The sequence below is a fragment of the Falco punctatus genome, assembly GCF_963210335.1.
Source record: "Falco punctatus genome assembly, chromosome: 7".
NCBI lineage: Eukaryota > Metazoa > Chordata > Aves > Falconiformes > Falconidae > Falco > Falco punctatus.
Genome location: NC_137587.1, coordinates 27,668,604 through 27,690,861, shown reverse-complemented (window position 1 = coordinate 27,690,861; position 22,258 = coordinate 27,668,604). Strand labels below are relative to the sequence as shown.

Here is a 22,258-nt window from a genome sequence, read left to right as displayed (position 1 = left end):
TCATAAGCAAATTAAGAAAACATGGGCTAGATAAAGCCCTCATAGGCTTTATAGCTACCTAAGTTATAGATACAGAACTCTAAGTATAAAGCAGTTAGCAGTGGCTCACAGGTAAAACAGTGATGGGCCAAATAATCCTTCCTAGGTGCAACAGTATTCAGTGTGTCCCTTGGTTAACCAAGTAGCAGAATTAAGACCATACCTACTAGATCTGACAATATCTATGATCTTACAGGATTAGCAAGCATAATGGATAATGGAATTAAGAGTTTGACATTATATGGATAAATTGACTAAAAAAATCTATCAATACATACAGGGCTCAACACTTAGATAAAAATAAACAACGGCACAAATATAAAGCATGAAGTAATTGCCTAGGTTTTGCATTTTGCAGAAAAGGACATTTCCTACAAAAGAACACGAAAAGAAAGGGTATTCGTATGTCAGCAATGTTTTTCTGTTGAAAAAACAAAATGCTACACCCACAGGTTGTATTAGAATGCAAAAAGAAGTACAATCTATGACACGTGAAGTAATTGCTCTTCTCAGTAATAAAAGACCTCAGACAGAGAAGTGTGTTCAGTCTTGGGCAATGCACTTTCAGGAGCAAAAAAAAAAAAAAGGATGATTACTTACCTTGAAAGTATGATCTACAATGAAAGACTGACTATATTAATATTATGTATTCTGAAGGGGTGAGGGCAGGAGGAAGATTGCTAAAGGGAACTTAAAAGATATAAAAAATTTTGCAAAAAGGAAGAACATAATCTACTCACATGTCCACAACACACAAGGCAAAAAGCCATGAGTTTAAACTGCAACAGAGAAGATTTCCTGACTATGCTGCACTCACCCTGTAAACAGGGACTTTAGATCTCACTGCCACTGAGGAATCTTGCTACAGATTCAAGATCACAAAACAAATGCTTGTAGAGTTCAACTACACAAACAAGGAAAAATCCCAAGTCAGTATCCCTAAGTCTAAGAAAAAAATTATAAAGTTGATACAGAGGCTCCCGCAGATAAGAAAACATCTTTCCAGCTTGTTTTCTGTGGCCTGAGGAAAAGGAGCCAGGAGGCTCAGCAGGGCAGCAAAACATCAAAATGGAACTAGAAAATACAAGGCGGTTTTCTGGCTCTTCACTGGTTTCTTAATGCAATTGTAAGACCTGCATTCATGCCCATAAAGTACTAAAAGTCTTGAAAACCTCATCCAAGAGAGGACTGGAAACAGGAAGCATTAGAAACCCAGAAGCCCAAGAGCCTGTCTAGTAAGAAGTCTGTAAAGGCAGCACTGGAAAGGATGAACTGTCATTGCAGCCCCCCTTCCCCCACTCTCAGAGAAGAGGAGAAGGAAAAGAAGGGTGCGGAAATGGAAGAAGCTGAGAGAAGGAGCACACCTTTTAACACTGACTCACTAGATCACACAGCAGCAGGTGTAAGAGACTCTAGTAAGGTCTGGGAGAGGAAAAAAACAAAACTCCAGATGTGGACACACATGCTCATCTGCCCAGATAACCATTTTTCCTGTCTAGACAAAGGTTACTATAAATACCATCCCCTCGCATCACCACTGTTATCGGCCAGACATTCCAAAGGGAGATGCAGGGCTCTGCAAAGGAAAGTATTTTAACAATCTCGGCATGTGCCAGCCCTCTTCTGAGTTATAAAATCATATATAGCAAGATATAGATACAGGTTCCCTGACTTGCACTCCTCGAGCAATCCAGTCTGTATTTACAGAAATAAAGCAAATAAGTTTGGGTGGGTTTTTTTCCCTTTTGGCTGAAAGTTTAGGACTCAAGGTGACCTCTTCCTCCCTCTCCCCCTCCTCCAGAAGGAATTTTAAACATATTTCCTCCAAAACATAACAGGAGGGGTGGAAACTTTGCCTTTCCTCAGCTTGTTTGTTATTTTATCATCATTTGCTGAAGTTCAAAGACAGATTATGTGCTGGTGGCCACAGACAGAGCACAGTGGCCTATGGCATAACTCACTCCACCACACTACATGCCAAAGCACCTCCCCGTTAGTGAACTGCTAAGAGACACAGGGCTCTGAGAACGCCATCTAGTTTTATCTTCAGTGACACATCAAAAGGCCTTTGGAAGTTGGGCCAAGGCCATGAACCATATTTCACCTAGATATTTTCGTAGCTGCTTGCTGACAAGTCTTCTAGCTTAGTCTGTTATAAACCCTACAGAATTATCTGTATGGATAACTACTAAACTGCTTACAAAAAATATAATCTGACCAACTCTCCTTAAATGTAGCACTCTCTTTTGCCCCCAAATAAATCTATGCATAAGCTCTTTAAAGTTCATTTTCATCTTCTTCCCAATTGACAAAGCCATCCCCTGTTCCAAGCTTCACCTAGCAAGGCCTGGATTGTCATATGCAAGAAAACAATTCCAAACTCATGCCTGTTGAAGGTCATTTTGCCAGTTATTCAGAGGGTGTAGATTCCAATATTCTTCCCCAATTTTAACATGAGCAATTTTGTCTGGCCTCCAAAAGTTTCTCCTCCCATTGCTGCTGTATTTGGCAGTATCTTCATATCATTTTTTAAGTTTACACAACATTGTCGTGTGTTACTAGAAGCCCACCAGGACCAATCTTATGAAGCTGTTATACACAAGCAGTGTTTTAAAACTATAGCATAGCGCGTATATCAGTTTGAGTTCACAGTTCTTTGCCCTCTTAATAAGAGTAAAATTAAGATATAACATCCAAGCTAACATAACAAATTATGCAGTTTCAAAACATAGCCATCAAGTTAACTAAATATAAGGAAGTACGTTAGCAGGGCTAAACAGGAAGAGCTCCACAGCTGACAGGAACCAAGGGGAAGAGAAGCTTGCAGGACAGACAGCCTTACCTGAAGCACTTGAGGATAATCAAAGACTTGATTCTTGCGACAGCGTTTGCGAACAGCAGGGACCCCATCTGACAAGTTTGTACATTTGTCTAGGATCAGCACTGATTCCCCATTTTCAGCTTGAAGAGCTTCCAACTCAGATCGGTATTCTGGGTGCAGAGCCATTTGAGATGACAGAATGAAATACCTGCGAGGACTGAAAAACCACAGCAAGGTTACCTGACAGCACTGTGAGTTTACTTCCAAGATGCTCTAGAACACACTCCCTTCCATCCTGGAAAAGCAGAGCAAGATTAACTATGTGGACACACTGCCAAGACTGTATGTTCAAACAAGGCTGGGAAGTGTAATGATGCAATATAATTAAATCTTGGACAGTAAGTGGTTCAGCATTATTTACAACTTTGAATAAATCTGCACTTGGAAAGAATGCTTATTACATTAGAACAGGCACTTGCATTATAAGCTCTATTATAAACTGAAATAAGCATTATTTAGCTACATATTAAAACAGCTTGCTACTGATGCCAGGATTGTCTGTTTTGTTTGCTGCTTGTCTACTATAACAAAGTAGATAACACACATAAAGCTGCTGCTAGTTTATTCTCCCATGTATTTTCTCATCAATTTTAACTGAAAAAAGATGCTGAACTGACAACTCTTTTTCAGCCTTGATACGGTGACAGCAGTAACAGGACAAGCTCATTTCATTAGCTGTGATTTGGCTTTCTCTCTTTTGGGCAACATAAAGGCAACATTTCCAGGACAAAGTTGAAGGTCCATTATCCCATTCACTTTCAACTCCTACCATATTCCAAAAATGTGAATATTTAAGATGTGCCTTAATACTGAAGTGTTTCAAGATGCTAATTAACTTTGGAGGTAAAACACACGGGAATACAGTCTCAAATTAAGTGCTCACTGCTTTAAAAAGTTATGCTGATATTGGAAAATAGCATGTCATATAATTGTTATACTCATTCTCATCTGCTTTGATTTCCTTTTTAAACGTGTCAGTTAAGTCAGACTGCTCTACAGCTCCCCACTGAAAGGAACACACAGCGAGCGCCTGCCCTCATGCTGCCAAAAGAACACAGGAAACATGAGGCCTGCACTTAGAATTCCAGTTCTACTCCACGTGATGCTATCTTTAATTTACAGCTCTGAAAACACATACAAAAACACACTTTATAAAGTCAGACCGCTCCTGCTGCTCTTCTCACCTCCACTCATTTTCATGCTGGTCACTTTAGTTGCTCCAATTAACAGATGAGACTTGCATAGATTTTTTTTTTAAATACTCTTTTTCCCAAGTCTCCAGCTGCTACCAACTTGTTACCAGCATCTCTACAGAATATATATTTCTAGCAGAGATGGATTTAAAACATTTTAAACAATCCAACTAAAAAGGAGAGTAACTCAAACCCCTTTAGTCCAGCTCTGTAAGAGGAATAAAAAAGGATTTGCTTCAAAAGAAAAGGAAATACTGATGCAGATGAGTGATAATAAATGCCTATAACCTCTTAAAAATTATGCAGGTTTGTTTGTGTATACGTTTAAAACCAAATTTTGCCTTGAAACTGTCATCATGACACTCAAAATCTAGCTATCAAATCTTGCTACAAAAGAAAGTACGCCCCAGCTCCCAGGAAATAACAGTACAGTGGAACGTAATGATTTATCCCAAGCAAGCCTGAACTCTGAGCATCGTTCCCTTGCCACAGTTATCCTGCAAAAAGCAACTGAACCTGTGAACGTGTTTCAATTACTAATGCTCACTGCCCACTAGATGGTACTCCGGAGGCTACAGTCTGTTCCTCACAAAAAAAAAAAGCCAAGTTTGAGAACATGGAAGCTCCAACACCTTCACCAAACACAGACTCATACATTACATCAGCTCCCACATAACAGTTTCTCTTACCGAGCCTAAAACCAGACATAGCATTTAGCTGACTACATGGATACGAACAATATGACCGCGTATCTCTTTACAATCGGTTCTATACATGCTGAAGCCTATCATCACGTTCATGCTTTCCACACAGAAATACAAGACATGCTTTCACTCTGTGTCAGACTGTAATACTTGAGATCTATAAAGAATCAATTGGGATGCAACCAGATGCCCCACTACTGACCTAGTCCAGGAGCATCACAAGTGTGAACATAAAGGGTGTGAGCAAAGCAAACCACTGCTGCATGAGTTTGTCCTGTAATTGACTGCATATCTTGGAGCAGCCCTGAGCAACAGCATTGCTCGTACCAGAGGAGAAGACAATTGAAGCCAAAGTGCACTAACTTTTCGTGTCCAGTAGTGGCAGCACCCTTTCAATCACAGTTTTTAACTTTAATAATTCATATTCTTTCCAGGATGTTGTCAGAAAAAAGGACCTAAAGTTTCTGCATTTCTAAACTTGATCTCCATAAACAGTGGACATGTCATTTACCCCCATTGCCTCCATCAGACCATCTTTTAAACCCTAACAAAGGTAAGGCCTCTGTTATATGCTACAGTGAAATGTTTTCAGCTGTGTAATTAGGAAGCTTATGAAATATTCAAAGAGCAGTCTTCCACGATCAATTAAAACATGTCTTCCAGACTTCTACCTATTCTTGTTCTGAAGACATGAATGGATTAGAGAAATGACCACTTCTCAGCGTAGCTCATTTTAATAGCTAATTACATTCCTTGTTAAAATTAGTGCTTTATTTCCCACTTGTCTCACTCCCAAGGTTGGGGGCATTGTATGTGTTTGTGTCTTACTATATTACTTTAAAAAAGAAAAAGAGATCAGTACTCTAAACTCTGGGTGTAACTATTCCCATAATCAAATCGGCTCTCTTTCTTCTTTTTCATGAGCTAACCATACTAACCTCCTCAAGATACATTCTGTAAGAACTTCTTCCCTTCATAGCTGTATTTACAGGCTTCTCCTGTTGCAAACTCTCAATGTCTTTTTGAAAGGACTTCAGAACACCAAAACATCTAAACTGATTTACAAAGAATGTATCCGCAAGACATACAGAGGTAAAGATCACATTCTTGCTCCTATTCTCCTATTACTCATTCAAAGTTTGCACTGGCTGATACTGAGGCACTCGTGTTGATCCCCATGATCCCTTCCTTCTCTTCAAAGCTACAACGGAAGTATAGCATACTTCTTTTATCATTGCAATAGCGATCTTTTCCTAGTACACTTTGCTTTTAAGTATCCTAAAATAAATTGTCTGAAGCATTCATTTATTAGGGAATCTATATTGCTTTGAACTACTGCCCTGTTTTACTTATACCTTAAAGAAACCAAACATCTAACAACTACTCTTATTTATATCTGAAATAACTTGTCAGCTGACTGGAAATATTGAATCTAATTCTACCAGAAACACTATCAGGCTGTCATATTGGACAGTTCAGTTTCTAGAGTGGGAAAAACAGAATCACTCCAAAAATATCATCAGTTCATAGGTAAACCACACATTGGCAGATTAGCCAAGGCCATTAGCATTGGAATCATATATTTTAATAGCAAGAGCTATTAAAAGCAACTCTTTAAAAGACTGCCCAAGCCAAACAAGTTAACAGCTATATTTATATTTTATCAGCTTCAATATTAAACATGACATCAAATATACTTTGCCAAATTCATGGGAATTGCTTTACCCTGGTCCTCTTTCTGGCAGATCCACTTCCCCTGACAGCGGGCTGTAAACAGGAATACTGACATCATAGCCTTGCCGGTAAGTCCATGTGGAGAAGCCTCCACCAGCCAGAAGAGCTCTGAAAAATACAAGAAAGTAACTTAAACAGTATACCATTCAAACTCAGAGCACAATTTACCAATTTTCATTACCAGAATATCAAAAAGATGCATGCTTTGAGGTAAGTTTTTCCCTCAGCTTTTGTCAGTGGTGTTTTTCATGCAGTTTTTTTGGTTCACTTTAGTTTTTGTGAACTGGGCTTACTGCTAGATTGGATATACTCATCAAAGGGATGCTTACAATTGCGTATGATCACCAAGGAATGGACCATTTTTGCATTAATACAGGGAAATTTAATCTTTTGCCGTCATTATGATAATTTTGCATGTTTGCAAGCTTACATGTCCTAAGTCAATTTTAATTTAAAGAAATACATTCTTAATTATTTATAGTAGTTAACGTATTCCTCAACATCGGCAATAAAACAGCTCTTGAATTGTTAGAGACAAACTATATTTCAGATGCAAGTCTAGGTCCAATAGCATAGCATTTTGGCAGCTTACAGTGACTCTGGACTTCTCAAGCTGGATAATAAAATGGGAGTTATTTCCAACTGTATTTTCAAAGTGGTCATTCAAACTAGCGAAATTTATTTCATTTTATATTACACAAAAAAATGCTATAAACAGAAAATGTGACAAGAATCCTGTATGCCATGAAAATAACTTCCAAAGTAGAGGCTGCTTGCAACCTGCTAGAGAGCACAGGAATCATTGAAGACTGATAAATTAACACGTAATTCAGCCTCCCAACAGGATGACCTTGATTGACTGTGACTTTTCCTAGATGGGACAACCTTTTGCTACACAAAATAGCTTTAAGAGACATAAGAGAACAATGTGTACAGAAGAAAGCAATGCATGATTCACAATGCCAGAAAACACAGGCTTGTTACTATCTCCTGTCCCAAATTAGGATTCTTTGAAAAATGCTAGCAGAGGACATCAGCTTTTCAGTTGCCATTTCATCTCCAGTGACCAGGTGGCACCATGAACATGCAATCCTATTTCCAAAAGAAGCTCAGATTCAGCTTCTTTAGTGGGACTTCTCAAACAGCTGATCAAACTTCCAGTCCTTTGTCACCAAACAGGAGGGTGTGCCACACTTTAAATTGTCCTAGGGATACTAGGTCTGCTTAAGGTACCAGACAAAGTAGTCTGGAGAAAAGTATTTCCCCAATTCCAGTTCCTCTCCTTCTCTGTGGAAAGAAGCAGAACACCACTACACCAGGCACTACAGAAAGGATCTTGAGGAGTTGTCCCTATTGTAACAGCTATGATTACAGCCAAAAGCCTTTTTATCACAAGCCTGCACATGTCACAGTTCAGATCAGAGCAGGCACATGTCTCATCAGTAATTAGAACAGACACATCAGAATAAAAAGTCAAGATGAGACTGGAAGAGGCACTGACAATCCATTAGCTGATGTTCTTGTTTTCAGATATCACTGAATGAAATCCTTAGTATAGTGTTTGGAGAAGCAGTTTTTCCACAGATGTCATACAACAGATTATCATTATACTTAATTATCATCCAAGACTCATCATTTTTTGCCATCAGAACATGACACCCCAGATAAACACTAGTATGTTCTGCCTGTTCCAACCACCATCAGATGTCCCATAGGATACTTCACTTCCTGCTCTGACCTGCAGCACCATTGTTCTGTCTTCAAACATCAGGATCACACTTTGCCATAAATGTGACTTTACCCAATTAGTCAAGCAAGCGATCAAAAATGTCATTTAAGAAGCTCTTTGAAAATCCCAGGCTCTGGATTAGAGGATGTGGATTCAAGATGCATTTCAGCTTGATGACAATCACAAAATCAAAACAACTTGCCCTTTACTGCTCTTCACTCAGAACACAAACCATGGCAGGAGCAGAAATGAGCCAACTCAAGAATGAGATGACAAATCAAGTACGTGCTGAGTGAGAATTTATGTTCCAGATTAAGTGATTATTTTAGATTTCTTTCCAATGCCCCCCTTTTTGGTGACACATACAATGCTGCTATGACTAGGTCTTACCCTTGAAGGTATGTGTTCCATGTCTTTTCCATGTCTTATCCATGTCTTAACTCAGTTACAAGCAGGGAGAAAAAATTGGCTTGGGCGTTGCTGTTCTTGCACTTCATATTCCCCTCCTCTTTTTTTAACCCCCCCTAACTGGGAAACTACAACCAGATTGTTTTAATTGGATCCGGTGAAAACATGACAGCACCTCGTCAGCCTTGAGAAAGCAGGTGTGTGTCATGCAGACTTTTACCTAAATAAACCCACAGGGAACCAACACCAGTTAAATAACTCCATTCAGATTTTCATTGTGTGGTGCACTAAGGGAGCAGAGATATTAACTCCTAATGTACTCAAGACAAATATTATTTAAATTGCACTGATCAGTGAGGAATGAGCCTGTTTCTGAGCAACTTTTCACCACTTTTCAGATATTGATGCTTATTTCTCTCCAGGAAGTGACCCATCTGGTCTGTACTCTAAACATTTCTGCCCAGCTGCCATCACCATCAGCTTTCTGCCAAACTTCACAAGTCACTGAAACACAATTCATCAACTGAAACAGAATAAAAAAGTATCTTAGTTCATATGTTCAATTCTACAGCTACAGAGTAACTTTGCAAAAGAAATCTTCTTATGCTCATTATTGTACGGAATTCAATAGCACTTATTAATAAATAATAAAGAGCTTATTTTTTAAGTTTTATGTCAGATTACATGTTATAGCAGCTAATCCCAGCAACATAGCCTTCATGCCCACAAGGCAGACTTCAATCTTTGACAGCGCTTTTACACTGCCTTTGAAAACTGACTTTAAAGATTCAATGAACAAACAATGCCTTAGTGAGGTAACTTAGCTAAAGACTTTTCAAAATGCAAAAGTATCATATAACTGAATTCCCCTTTGTGAATAAGATTTTATTTTACCTGGATTAATATTCTGCAGCAAATCAATAGAACACAATTCTATCAAACATCATGATCCACTACTACTCAACTATGTATGATCTCAGATATGTGCTGAATAGAGAAGGCAGGCCATGCTCCCTGAGCAAACTTCACAAATATTACCTGTATAATCCACAAAATTCCACAAATCCAGTCTTTCTGGAGTTGTACTGGTACAGTTCAGACCAGTCATTCGAAACCATACCTTTATTTTCGCCTGTAGCCTCTCACCCTCTGATACTACAAACAACTGTCCTTCACACCAGGTTGTTTCTTCTGTTAAATATGAACTAAGATCTCCAGAAGTCTCCAAAATCATACTGTAACTTCATACTGCAGTACTCGGGCCCTTCCAGGACTAGGTCCATACTGCTGATTTCTTCACAGATCCCTTGTCTTCTCACCTGTGACCTGTAATACAGGTTCTATACTACACTGAATACAGCCTGTTGGCTACCTACAGAAAGGAGTTTCCACCTTTTCTCTGTCCCACCTTTTCTCTGTTATTGCCTCTCTTATGTATTACAGCTAGTGATCGTACAGCTGCAGGGTAAGTCAGTTTGGCAAGCTACAACAACAGCTGTATGCCAAAACCCATTTGTTTTTATTCAAATTGTTCTGCTTTCCATGTTAACATGACAAACATGTAGAACAAACACATACCAAAATAACACATTTCCTGCATACTATGCCAAGACATGTAAGGCCAAATATAAATGGACATGTGACACAAAAAAGTAAAAAAAAAAAAAAGTAAAAAATTATGCAGTGTAAGAAATCTCTTGCATTCAATTAATAAATCTACATCTTCAATAGACACACACATCCACAAATCTGCAGGCCCCAAGAAGTCCATTCCATTAAACAGAGCATTGTCAAATGAAAATTCCCCTTAAGAAGTATAAATTTGAAGATAACAAATACAATTATTTACTAACAGATAACAGGTTTAGTCACGTAGGAATGATGCTTGACTGCCCTCTTCAGGCTAACCCACGTGCATATAACACTTCATACACAGAAATAAAAAACTAAAGCCCTACTTCACAGTTAGTGATACGATTACAATGAGTAAACTTAACTTTTTGAACATGTCCAGAAAAAAAATTCTGTTCTGGCATTAGAAGGATGTTTTAAACCGTGTTTGGTGCAAAGAAATAAAGACATACTCCATACACAATTGTCTTAGCAAAGTTCCTGTATCTCAGGCAAGGTTTATTGCCTGAGATGAACATTAATCTTGACCTTCAAGAGAGGGACTGGTTATACTGGACGTAACTCAGCAGAACTAAGCACACATAGGCTAATCTAGTAGAAACATATCTAGTTACAGTACCTAAGTTAAGTAAGTTCATCTTACTCCTGTTCTTTGCCTGACAACCTCTTTTCCTCTTCCAGAAGTAAACTATTCTGCAAGTGAAAATTGAGCTCAGGATTCACGCCTTTTAAATTTCTGGCAAATACTTTCAAACCAAACTTTCCAGAGAATAATTAAGAGCATTTGTCTGATTACTAATATAGTGTAATTGTTAAGACAAAAAACTATTGAAATACACCATAGTTTTGTCAAGTAGCGCAGCTGCTTTAAAATGCCCTGAAGCACCTGACTTCTATCAGAAAGTCGCAGCTGCAATCATCTTTGAACTTCTGATATACATCAAATGTGACATTCTGTAAAGTGTTCACACAAGATACAGGTTCTAACCTCAACATTCTCCTTCCTTACAGCATGCCCAACAGTTAAGAGCAAATGCTGTCAGCCACATCCCATATAAGACGAAGCTAAACTGTCAAATTTCAGGAGCAAACACTTGTCCTATACAAGACAGGCACTTCTCTCCTGTTTTTTGACAGGGGAGGAAGTTATACTCCAGCTTTGTAAAGGTTAAGGAGCACATCTTTTGCTATTGGCTGCACTTCCGAACTTGTTGCTTCTTCAATGGCATTTAAACCCAGATCTGTGCATTCAAACATAGCAAAACACATACCTATCTCTAGGAACATCTAGGGCAGTGTTATAATCCGGTGGCCCTCCAGGCAGCATATTGAAGAGCAAGTGATTTGTGCCTCGATCCCACCTAAGGCAAAAGAAGAAACAGACAACAATTAGAAAGGTGTTCTCTGCATATGGATGATAGGTTCTGTCAAAGCCTAGCTCTGCCATTGACTCACAGCAGCCTCCCCTCCTGCATTAGCCTTAGCTTTTTCCACTTTGTGTTCTTTAAATTCACACACTGTAGTTTCAGTAAGTACCTGGGTAACTGTGCCAAAGCCTGAGCTGTCTCCTTGATACGGAGTGTGTTTTGATTGAGGACATCTATAGATGGCACAAAAAGGCAGGCCCGGTTGACATCATCAGTGTAGAATTCACTGTCTGAAATAGCAGTCAGCAGCTCATTGTATTCCCTGGAAATGGTGTTGCTCACCGATGTCCCGAATTCATCCACATACTTTTTCAGTGAGTAGATGTATACCTTAATTTTGTTTTTGGGATTGAAGCCACATCGATAGACATCGAAGCAGGTGTGCATCCTGCAGCTGAGGTCTCCCCGCTCAGGAATGGGGCTATCAGCAGGAAGCTTGACCACAGGCACATCATGGACACTGCGTTTTTCAACAGTCCAGTCACTGGACGACTCAATGGAGTGAGGCCAGAACTGGAACATTCCTGTGGCAATTAGACCAAGCAGAACTATGGAAAAGAGAGTGATGTAGTAGACGCGATGCTTGGTTTTCATCCTTGGGATGAGGGCTGGACCCCGGGTGTTATATTTGGCTGACGCACACATAATGGAATCAATTACCTCTTGTCTCTATAAAACAGAAAGAGAGAAGTTTTAGGATGAACTCTGGAAGAGATACATGATTGCCACAATGCAGAGAAACATCCAGTTAATCCTTTCAAGACAGGTTCTTTGCCTTGGCAGATTACAGTAAAAATTCTTCAGATGCTCATACATCCCACCAGAATGCAAAATGCCAACTGGGAGTGCCACTGGGCAAGGACAACATGAGGCTGACCTGCTAGGCCTGGCTGTAAAGGAATGATGTTGGCCAGTTAACAGTCGCAAGTCAGAAAAGCACACAGCTTGGGCAGCAAAGGGAGGAAGAAATCTCAGGCACCACAGAAGTGGTGAGTCCTCACGGGTACCACTCCATCTACATCTAAGTGTATTCATAGGGAATACTAAAAAAAAAATAAAACACACATCTACATGTGAAGATAAACAGCCTTGATATACTACAAAGGGCTTACAGCAGGACATCATGCAGAACTTAGGAACATGATACTGCTCCTAAGGTAAAGGTGCCTTCAAACCGAATTTTACAGGAGCCCCACCATATCTGACTGGAATGATGCTGAACTACTTCTGGCAAGAAAAAGGAATAAATGTCATCTCTGTCAGTATGCCTTTGAGGGAAATAAAGTGTTCTATGAGCTGACACTGCACTCACACTAAGAAAAGCATTTAAGTAATAGCTCACTGTAGTCTGACCAACACTTGTAGTTAAAAACACGATGTAATAAAAACTATCACAAACCAACTCACACAACTACTGTCACCTTCGATGTGTCTTACAAGTTTTTACACACCGAATTCTAGTTCCAGCAAGAGGCAATTTATATTAACTACAGACTGAAGAACCAGCTACTTGTTGCATGCAGAAAACTGTTTATGTTTTCAACTAAAACTTCCATAATGAATAAAATCAACATGAACTCTCCACAGTGGGACCTTCTTAAATGTAGTAAGCATGTTCTCCCTGAAGAAGAATATAGATGGTACAATTATGTGTTTTCCTTTTGGACAAATGGGATGTTATTTTACTTTGTGAGAAAACAAAGTCTGACAGTCAATTGTACGGCAGACAACAAACATGAACAAAAGTATCAAGAAGGCATTGAATGGTCTTTATAACAAATTGGGTTATGTTCATTTGGCAGGGCTTAACAAAAGACTGTTAGGATAGAGTGGCTCATGCATGAAATGACTGCGCTTACACACAGCAGCACAAAAATAACCTCAGATGCTAATATTCCACTTTTAACAGTGGCTCTCACCAATTTACATTCAGATTCTGGAGATGGAAACCGAGAAGCCTCCTGTACAAGACCATACATGCATGCTGCTGTTATCAGGGCGGATGCCAGAATGCTGCACTACCATTCACTTTATAACTAAATACTTTCCACAGCCTTCTGACCATTAACCACGTTATTCCTCCTTTCCGATACAGCGCCTCAGCCACCTGCGTTATGACAAACATTACACATTCACAGCCAGCATCTGAGTCACCCATCAGTGCTGTCCAGACCTAAGCCAGGGGGGAAAAAGCCTCGATGAAGCGTCACTCTCCACCCAAGGAAACGTTTACTCGCTTTGACACGGCCCCCAACCCACTTGGGCAACCTGCTGGCACAAGACAAGACCTGCTCGCGTGTGGACTATTAGACAGGAGTCAGACGCAGCAGCCAGGACGGTGGCAGAAAGGCGCAGGGCCGCAGCGCAGCGGGCGGTGACAACCGCCTGCGGAGGGCCCAGGCCCCCCGGGGCCGCGCTGCCCGGCACTGCCGGCACACAGCCGGGCCCCTGCCCGCCGCGGCGCCCCCGCCTCCCGCTTTCCCTGCCCACCGGCGGCACGGTCACCTTAGGAGCCGCGGCCAGGCCCGGGAGGCACGGCCCGCCGGAGCGGGGCACGGCCGGGGCTGCCGGCAACGCCCGCCACAGCCCAAGGCGGGCCGCGCCCCCGCCGCCGCCCAGACTCACCTCCGCCCGCAGTCGCTCGGGCCCCACCGCCCGCGCCGCCAGCTCGCTGGCGGCCCCACGGAGCGGGGCTCGCCCGGCCGCCGCCACCGTCGCTCCCCGCCGCCGGGCACCGCCGCCTCCCGGCCTGGCAGGGACGGCCGGCGTGCGCACGCGCGCGGCCCGCCGGAGCCGAAAGAGCGTGGGTGTCCTGCCGCGCCTCCGCGAAGCGCGCCCCCGCGCGGCGGGAGGGCGGGCTGCAGGGCGGGGGCCGGCCCGGGGCGGGGCGGGGCGGGGCGGGGGGCCTGAGGCGGGGCGGGCCAGAGCCCCGCCCACAGCCGCCAGGTGCGGGAGTTTGACGCCCCGCTGAGCCTGCCGGTGCGTTTGGCCCGGTTTTGGCGGCAGGAAGCCAGTCTTTCCAAACCGCCGGTGCTCCCCGGTGAGGGCCTTGCCCTTTCCTCTGCCCCACCCCTACGCCCCCAGCCCCACCAAGGCTGGCTTCGCACCTTGGGGAGTTTTCTTGGCCTTTGGTGACTTTCCTGCCTGCACTGCACTGGATTTGGCCCAGCCCGGTGAGTACAGCCTGGCTGTGGGGTTTGGGAAGGCCTCTCTCTGCTGGAGGGATGCTTCTCCGGTCACTTCACTGGGACAGTGTTAGTGTTTGTTTGGGTGTATAAAGTTTGTACTGATGAGACACCACCACGCAGGTTTTCCATGCCTTTGCATTTGTGACTCAGTTTCTTCCAGTTCTGTGTGCCTCTCCAAAACTATTTTGCGCTTTCTTATTGACCAAGGACTTCTGGGTTGTGTGTGACTTTCCAGTCTGCTGTATCGTACTACTGAAGTGGGAAAAAAACCCCAAACCCGTCTGTCGCATGCCGGTCCAAGACCAGAGTGAGGTTCTGCTTGTATTCTTGGGAACAGAATTAAGACTCAAACCAGAGCCAAGAGCCAAGGAACTTTTATTTGCCTGACAACAGGCTTGCAAATGCGAAGGAAGGAGAGTGACAGATAAAGAGAGAAAGGAAGGAAAGAAAGAAAGAATGAAAGAGTTCACAGCAATAGCTACCACCCTAGAGCTGCGGCGTCCCAACAGTCCAATTCATTTCCAAGTCCAGTGGGGGAACGTTCTGTCCAATATTGGTTGGTTCCGTTCTTTTACAGGGTTGTCAAGAGCTGTTCTGCTTAACCACACCTTCCACCCGGTGGTGGTGTGCGTGCCCAATACCATCAGGTGATTCTCAGAGGTCTTCAGGCCCCTTGATCCCCTTGACCCCAGGTCTGGACGCGTGCACAGGGGTTTGGTTAAGTTTCTCAGGGTTAGCTCCCCCTGCTGCTCCGTGGTGTCAGTTGGTGGGTTTCCTGCTTTTAACAACGTTGAGATAAACCTCTGCTGTGGCAGTGGTGTTGGCTTCCTGCCTTAATGTTGAGATAAATATTTGCTGTGGTGATGGTGTGAGTTTCCTGCTATAGCAATGTTGAGACAAATATCTGCCGTGGTGATGGTGGTTCTCACCAACGCAGTCTCTTACACCTTCTCAAGAGCAGCTTGAACCAAGCCCTCTCCTGGCAGAAGGCAGAGCAGGACAAATTAATTGCACAAAGCTTCAGCTGTGCAGGAATCACAAGTACTGATTTCATTCTCAAAAATGGGAGATTACTTGGTCTGTGGGCAAACAGACCTTGCGGGGAAAAAAAATAAATAATCATAGTCATTTAGGTTGGAAGAGAACTTTGAGATCATCAAGTCCAACCATTAACCCAGAACTGCCAAGTCAATTGTTAAACCATGTCCCTAAGCAGGTAAGATGCTGCAGCTGAACCATGCACAGTGCAATGTCACAGTGGAGTTGCTTCAGCAGTAGCAGTGTAGTGTCCCTGCATGTGGCACCCGTGTTCTTTATCTTTCTCTGATCTCTGAGCTGATGCCAGCAGACCCTATGTTGAGTGCTGCTGAGGTAGAAACAAGGATGACTTTACATCTCCCACCTGTAAACAGTTCTCACCTGTTTACTGGCTCGCCTCTCCTGCTAATCTGAGGACAGATAAGGGCTGTTTGAGGAGCAAGTCCTCTGCAAAGCTGCAGGTCTCTAGAGAACTTTGCAGCAGCCACTGAGCTACCAGAGCTCAGTAATATCCTGCCATGCTATCTTTTCCTGCTGCAGCCCCTTTGGTTGCCTGATTTCTGGGCCAGAAACATCTGCTCCCTGCTGTCTGGGATACGAGGCAGACCACCTCTGATCCTGTCCTGTTATGCTGGGTTGTTTGAGAGACTGTTACCACGTGTATCTCTGTGTCAACTTTTGCTGGCCTGAAATGTGTTATTATTCCCCTCTTCAATTTTTGTTATATCCATTTTTATGTATTTGTATCTCACGTACAATAGTGAGGTGATGATGTACTATCTTATAACGTGTTTGTGAAAGGATGGGAGAAGGCTTGTATCTGTCCCCGGTTTAAATCTCTGAACTGAGTCTCAATCTCTCTCTCACATACACACACAGAGTACAGTGTCCTTAAGCAGTCTTGACTGTCAGCAATGGGTTAGTTCTTTTCCATTTCACCTGCCCTTGGGAAAACAGCTTTCTGCAAAGCTGTCCACATGCATGCACAGACAGCTCAGTACTCCCACAAGAAAGGAGAAATGCTATCACTGCAGTGCCTTCGCTTCTTTCTCTCAACCTCTTCTCACACACGTTGCATAGCAGGTGATCTAGCATTCTGCTCAGGCTCGCTGCTATCTCCTTCATCCTTTTTGTGACATTCAAAGCCAACAACAGAAAGGACTCATAGGTCTTAAAGCATCCTTTCTGAGGGCTGGTACTGGCTCTTTCCTCCTCCCCAGCACAAGTTACTAGGGTTTGTTAGAGCTCATGTTTCTGTTTTTAACCCATCAGCTCAAAATTGCTGCGAGCTGCCCTGTTCATATATCAGAGGCAGGAACTCTCCTTCTGGAAGGTGAATGGACTGTGTATTATTTTGTGAATTGGAAGGGGCACCATTCATGTGCTGGGGCTGCTGGAACAAGCACAAGATCCCTGCAGCCCTGGGACTTGTTACCCCAGCCGTGTCTGGGTGGGACTGAGCTGGGGAGGTGGCTCCGCAGCCACCCAACGTGACAGGGACACTGGCTGGTCCACGTGTAGCTGGGAGGCCAGGATCTGCCAGATGCAGTCTGCATCAGCCCAATGCAGTGCCCACAGGCGCTTCCTTTGCCTCCCCTCTCTGCTAGGGAAAGTGCATCAAATCAACTGTAGCTGAAATATTCACGGAGGATTGATCATTGTTTCATCCCTGTAGGAAAATCTGGAAAGCAGCATGATTTTATTAAAAACTAGAATTAAAAAAATGCAAGCAGCATCAGCTATTGTATTTCAAAATAGCAAGAAAAAATGGAGGACATAGTCTGTTTTGATAGAGATTTCTCTGAAACCACATTAGGGAGCCTTTTTATATTCTAGTGATGTAGCCAAGCCAGACAAGTCTGCAGCACAGCGTCTATTTTTAGACTCCAGGTTGCCATTTATAGCTTGTAAAAATATTCATCAGCATCTGGATAACGGGCTATCATTTTTTATAAATGCACAAGAGAAATCAGATATTTCACCTCTCTTTGCTTTGCCCTTTTATGTCCTGCCTTTAATGATTCTTTGGGGGTCATCTGGGAATTTGTTTCTAAGGGCTTTACCATCACAGCATACATTTGCCTGCTGTCGCATGCAGCATCATGTATTTTCAGCTAGAATGGTCAGTATACAGAAGAGAAAAATGGTCAGAGAGCCTTCTGCTACGGTGTTCCCACACGCATAAAGCAGCTGCATGTAAGATTATGGTGCACCTTGTGCAGTCAGTGCTGGAAGCAGCACAGCCTGAAAACACCTTTACAATAAAAGAAGATAATTTTAAAAGGCAGGCATGAAGGGGCAATGGCTTGGGGACATCTTTTCCACCTTATTTTCAACCCATGGCATAGCATAACTAAAAATCATAGCTCAGTTTTTCCTTCTGAAGAATTTGTTAATGGCTACTATCAATATACAAGGTTCTGGACTAAATGGAAGAGTTTCTAGTATAAGAGAAAGCAGGATATTATAACAGCCAGGTCATTGCCTTCCTTCACTGTTTTGTCTTTTTGTGAGACTTGTTTATGTCTTACAACCAAATGATACCCTTGTTTATATCAGTTGAGTCCATAATTAATCTGATCAATAAACTGTATCTAGCAGACAATTGCATGGTTTTGTCTCTTGAGCCAGTCCATCATATACCTCCAGGGCTGCTGTTTTGTGACTGATGGTGCTGGTCAACACAGTGGTCTGCCTAGTGTCTGTAACTCTACATCCTCTACTGCCTTCATGAATTGAAGAGAAAAAGCAACATAAATATACTTTGGAGGTCTGCTGCCATAGCTCCCACTGAAGGATGTGAGACATGAGGAGATTTGGTGCAGCAAGGGTTCCCTTCAAAGAAACCATAACGTAGCAGAAACATGCAGGTAGAAATGCCCTGTTAGTGTACATTTCCCCTTTGCTAAAGCTTTCAGCTGTCACGGTTTGCAGATGCATTAATCTTTAATCAATTGAATGCTTTCTGCAGTGAGGTATTCAGGGAAAGAACAGGTCATGACAAGCATTTGCCTAGAATATCTAAGCGCTTGTGCATGAGCTGTGCCATCAGACCTTGCTGGATAGCAGCAGGGAATAGACAGAGAGCTAAAAATAGCCTTTCCTTGCAGTGTTTTTCCAGTCTATTTTTGATTCTTCATTTTGATAAGGTCGACTGGCAATTTGCTAAGAATAACCAATTCCGGCAAACTGAGGACAAAAAGTAGAGTATTTATAACCACCTCAGACTTTTTAGTACATTTGTTGGCTGCAGATAATCTAGTATCTTGTCATCAGTCAGTTGCCAGCATTTTATGTAAGTTGGTAACAAATGAAGCATTAATAGGAACAAAGAACAAGTGTATCTTGCCACTCTGATTTTTGCATCTTTTTGTATACATATCCTTGTGGGTTACCTTGCCTTGTTCTTTGTCGTGCAGTCTGAATCATTTCAGAAAGAACCACAACAATCCCCTGTTAGGTCAGCCTATCTTAGCAAAATAGCAGCATATGTAATTAAAAGCACAAAAGTAGCTTTACCCTTTTGCATGCCTGATACTTAAGACACAGAAATTTTCAGGGGGTGTGATTCATGTAGCTTCCTCCGTGAAAAGGTTGTATATCCAGCCCCTGTGTGCCACCATCTCTCTGACGAAATGAAATCCCCTCTCTGCCAGCAGCACAAGAGTGACAGGGGAATTCTGTAACCAAGTAACTGGAGGAGGACTGCAGAGAAATTGTCAATATTAAGTGATAATTTGACCCCAAGGCAGGTTTTAAGAGACTGGCTGGTTATGGGAATTGGGGTTGCACAGAGCAGTCAGCACAGCTGTGTGCTCTGATGGTTGCATTCTAATAGAGAAATACAACAATTAAGGTATTAGCATTTATTTAGAAAAAAGATCTATCATACAGTACATTTGAGCAGCTGCCCTTCTTCAGTTAAGGTAGAGAACTGTTAAATTATTAGTATTTTCCCTTGCAGATATTTTGCTTGGGATCTATTTCATTTCTGTAAGGGAAAACTCATCTTCACAGATTCATTCCTTAAGCTTGCATGATCCTTCATAAATATTTATCTAGAATTGGCCCCATCTATGCTGTTCACATAACTGCAATGTTATGCAGGTTAATAATTTGGAGACTCACAGATTCTCCCCTCCCACAACATGGCCACATCAAGAGTAGACCCGAAATGTATGTTAGGGAAGTGTCTATGACTGAGAGCAGTGCTATACAGGAAATTCCCACCTCTAACCTAAAACTGCTGAACATTTCTCTGGAGTAGAGAGAGGAAGAGGGGGGGGAACAAGAGAGACTGGAACATGGCAAGGACCATGAAACCATCTACGGTCTTCTCTGTGCTCATATGAAGAATAATCTGACCACAAAAATTGTATGCAAAGTGGATTTTATCATCTTGTTTAATTACAATGGACACAGACACAAGCAATGAAGCACAGTGTTATGCTCATCCTGATGGTATTTCTTATTTTAGATGAAATGCAGCAATTCTAAAAAATGTAGATCTGACTGGCTTCATTTCAGGTACTGCTTTGTTTGCCTATTGCTTGACAAACTGGTAAAAGTAAAAAATGCAGGGTGGACAGTCCATCATTTTTTTTTTTCCCCCATAGAGATTTGCCACACAGGAAAAAGAAAGCCATTAGTAATAATGATGAGAAATAGTGAGCAGAGAGAACATCTAACATGGAGGTAGCAGAAGGAACAAACAACTTGTACAGGCAGAGCCTGTGTTTTTTCTGTCAGGATATTCTTACAGCAAATAAGAGTTGATTTAACTTCTATATACATATATACAGAAATTTCTAAATGTTTACCAATTCTTTTCAACCAGTAAAGGCCACTTTTAAAATTTATGGGTTTTGCACAGTCAGAACAAATGTTGCTTATTCCAACAGCAGGCTCATAACATCACATTTCTCTCTATTCTCATTTCCAGTTACTGTTTCTGTGACTGAGCTAACAGTCCTAAGTGGAGAGCTCAGGCAGGTGTTAACCTGAAAAAAACATGGAAAATATTCTATGCAACAAAGTGTATGTCTATCCTGTTATTTTGAATTACAGCAAGCTCAGATAGAAGTGACTTTGGGCCATATTATATTAGCTGTGAGGGTTTTGAAAGTGCATTACACCCTCTTTCCTGTGGAGAGGTGTGCTTTACTAGCTGCTTCCACACAGACACAGTACAATAAACCTGCTTTTGAAGCAGTAAACATCTACAGGTGAACAACATATTAATTGTTACTGTTGCATATTTACATACTCCAGCCATAGGAATGACCAGAACACCAAAAGAAAAGAAAATTAGGGGTCATTAATGGATTGAGTTTGTTACAGGAATCCCCTGAAATACCACTTCAAGTAATGCTTTATAGAGTCTTACCTCATTCTTCATTTCAAAGAGCTTTCTCCCTAAATCTTTGTTGCTTGGACCCTCCTTGGGATACATAAATAAGAGGGGAGCAAACCAGTAAGGTAATTTATGTTTTAGCTGTACATCTTGCCCCATTCCATTAATACCTGTCTTGTGCTATAGCTTGCTTTGTGGACACCCAAGAGCAAATGGAAAATAGATTATAATACTCAAAGAACGTACTTAAAAATGTTGTACATGGACAAATACCAAACTAATAAGCAAATATGATGCTTATAACTATCTCTTGTACTCACCAATCACCTCACCAACCTTGCCTCATTGCTGGCATCTGAGAGAGTGATCAGTTACTTCTAACAGCTGCCACATGCAGCACCATCATCTCCTCAGCCACTGGTCAGATTCTCCTCACTGTCCAGGAAATTCTTTACCATCACCTCACCAAAGTGCAGTTGCATTAATTATTTGCTACCTCTGCCTTAATAATTTGGTTTATGATATAGACATATGCTTTTATCACTCATTATGACATGCTTATCTGCCCAAAGCTGCAATGATGAAGGACAAGATCAACAGAGCCACTGTGAGCCATCAATCATGGACATCCCACCTCATAAGGTAACTGTAAAATGAAAGCCATTTTAAAGACTGTATGAAAGAATTATCTGAATTTCCTGTAAACTCTCAATACTACCCTTCTCCTAAATGATCTACAGAGAAGAAATCTAAGCAAGATGCATGTATTTCATGGGACCAAGGATTGTTTTCCTGCCTTTCCAATCTCATACTGGAGGCTTGATCAGAAGACTAGAAGACAGTTCTTCACTTGTGATCAGCAAATTCCAACTGCTTTGACAGCACAGACTTTAGTCTAAATTTTGTCTTGCACCTAACTCATTATATAAACA

General features: G+C 41.9%; 1 protein-coding gene across 1 annotated transcript in view; it reads right to left on the bottom strand.

The window, feature by feature from the left end:
- EXT2 (exostosin glycosyltransferase 2) overlaps positions 1-14,540 on the bottom strand; it is an 80,337-nt gene extending 65,797 nt beyond the window's left edge. The window contains exons 1-5 of the mRNA XM_080394245.1: positions 14,373-14,540; positions 11,857-12,416; positions 11,592-11,681; positions 6,543-6,659; positions 2,882-3,077 (exon numbers count right to left, since the gene is read on the bottom strand). Of these exons, the coding sequence (XP_080250371.1) occupies positions 2,882-3,077; positions 6,543-6,659; positions 11,592-11,681; positions 11,857-12,392 (939 nt within the window). The 5' untranslated portion in view covers positions 12,393-12,416; positions 14,373-14,540. The remainder of the gene's footprint in view (positions 1-2,881; positions 3,078-6,542; positions 6,660-11,591; positions 11,682-11,856; positions 12,417-14,372) is intronic.
- Between the last annotated feature and the right edge of the window lie 7,718 nt (positions 14,541-22,258).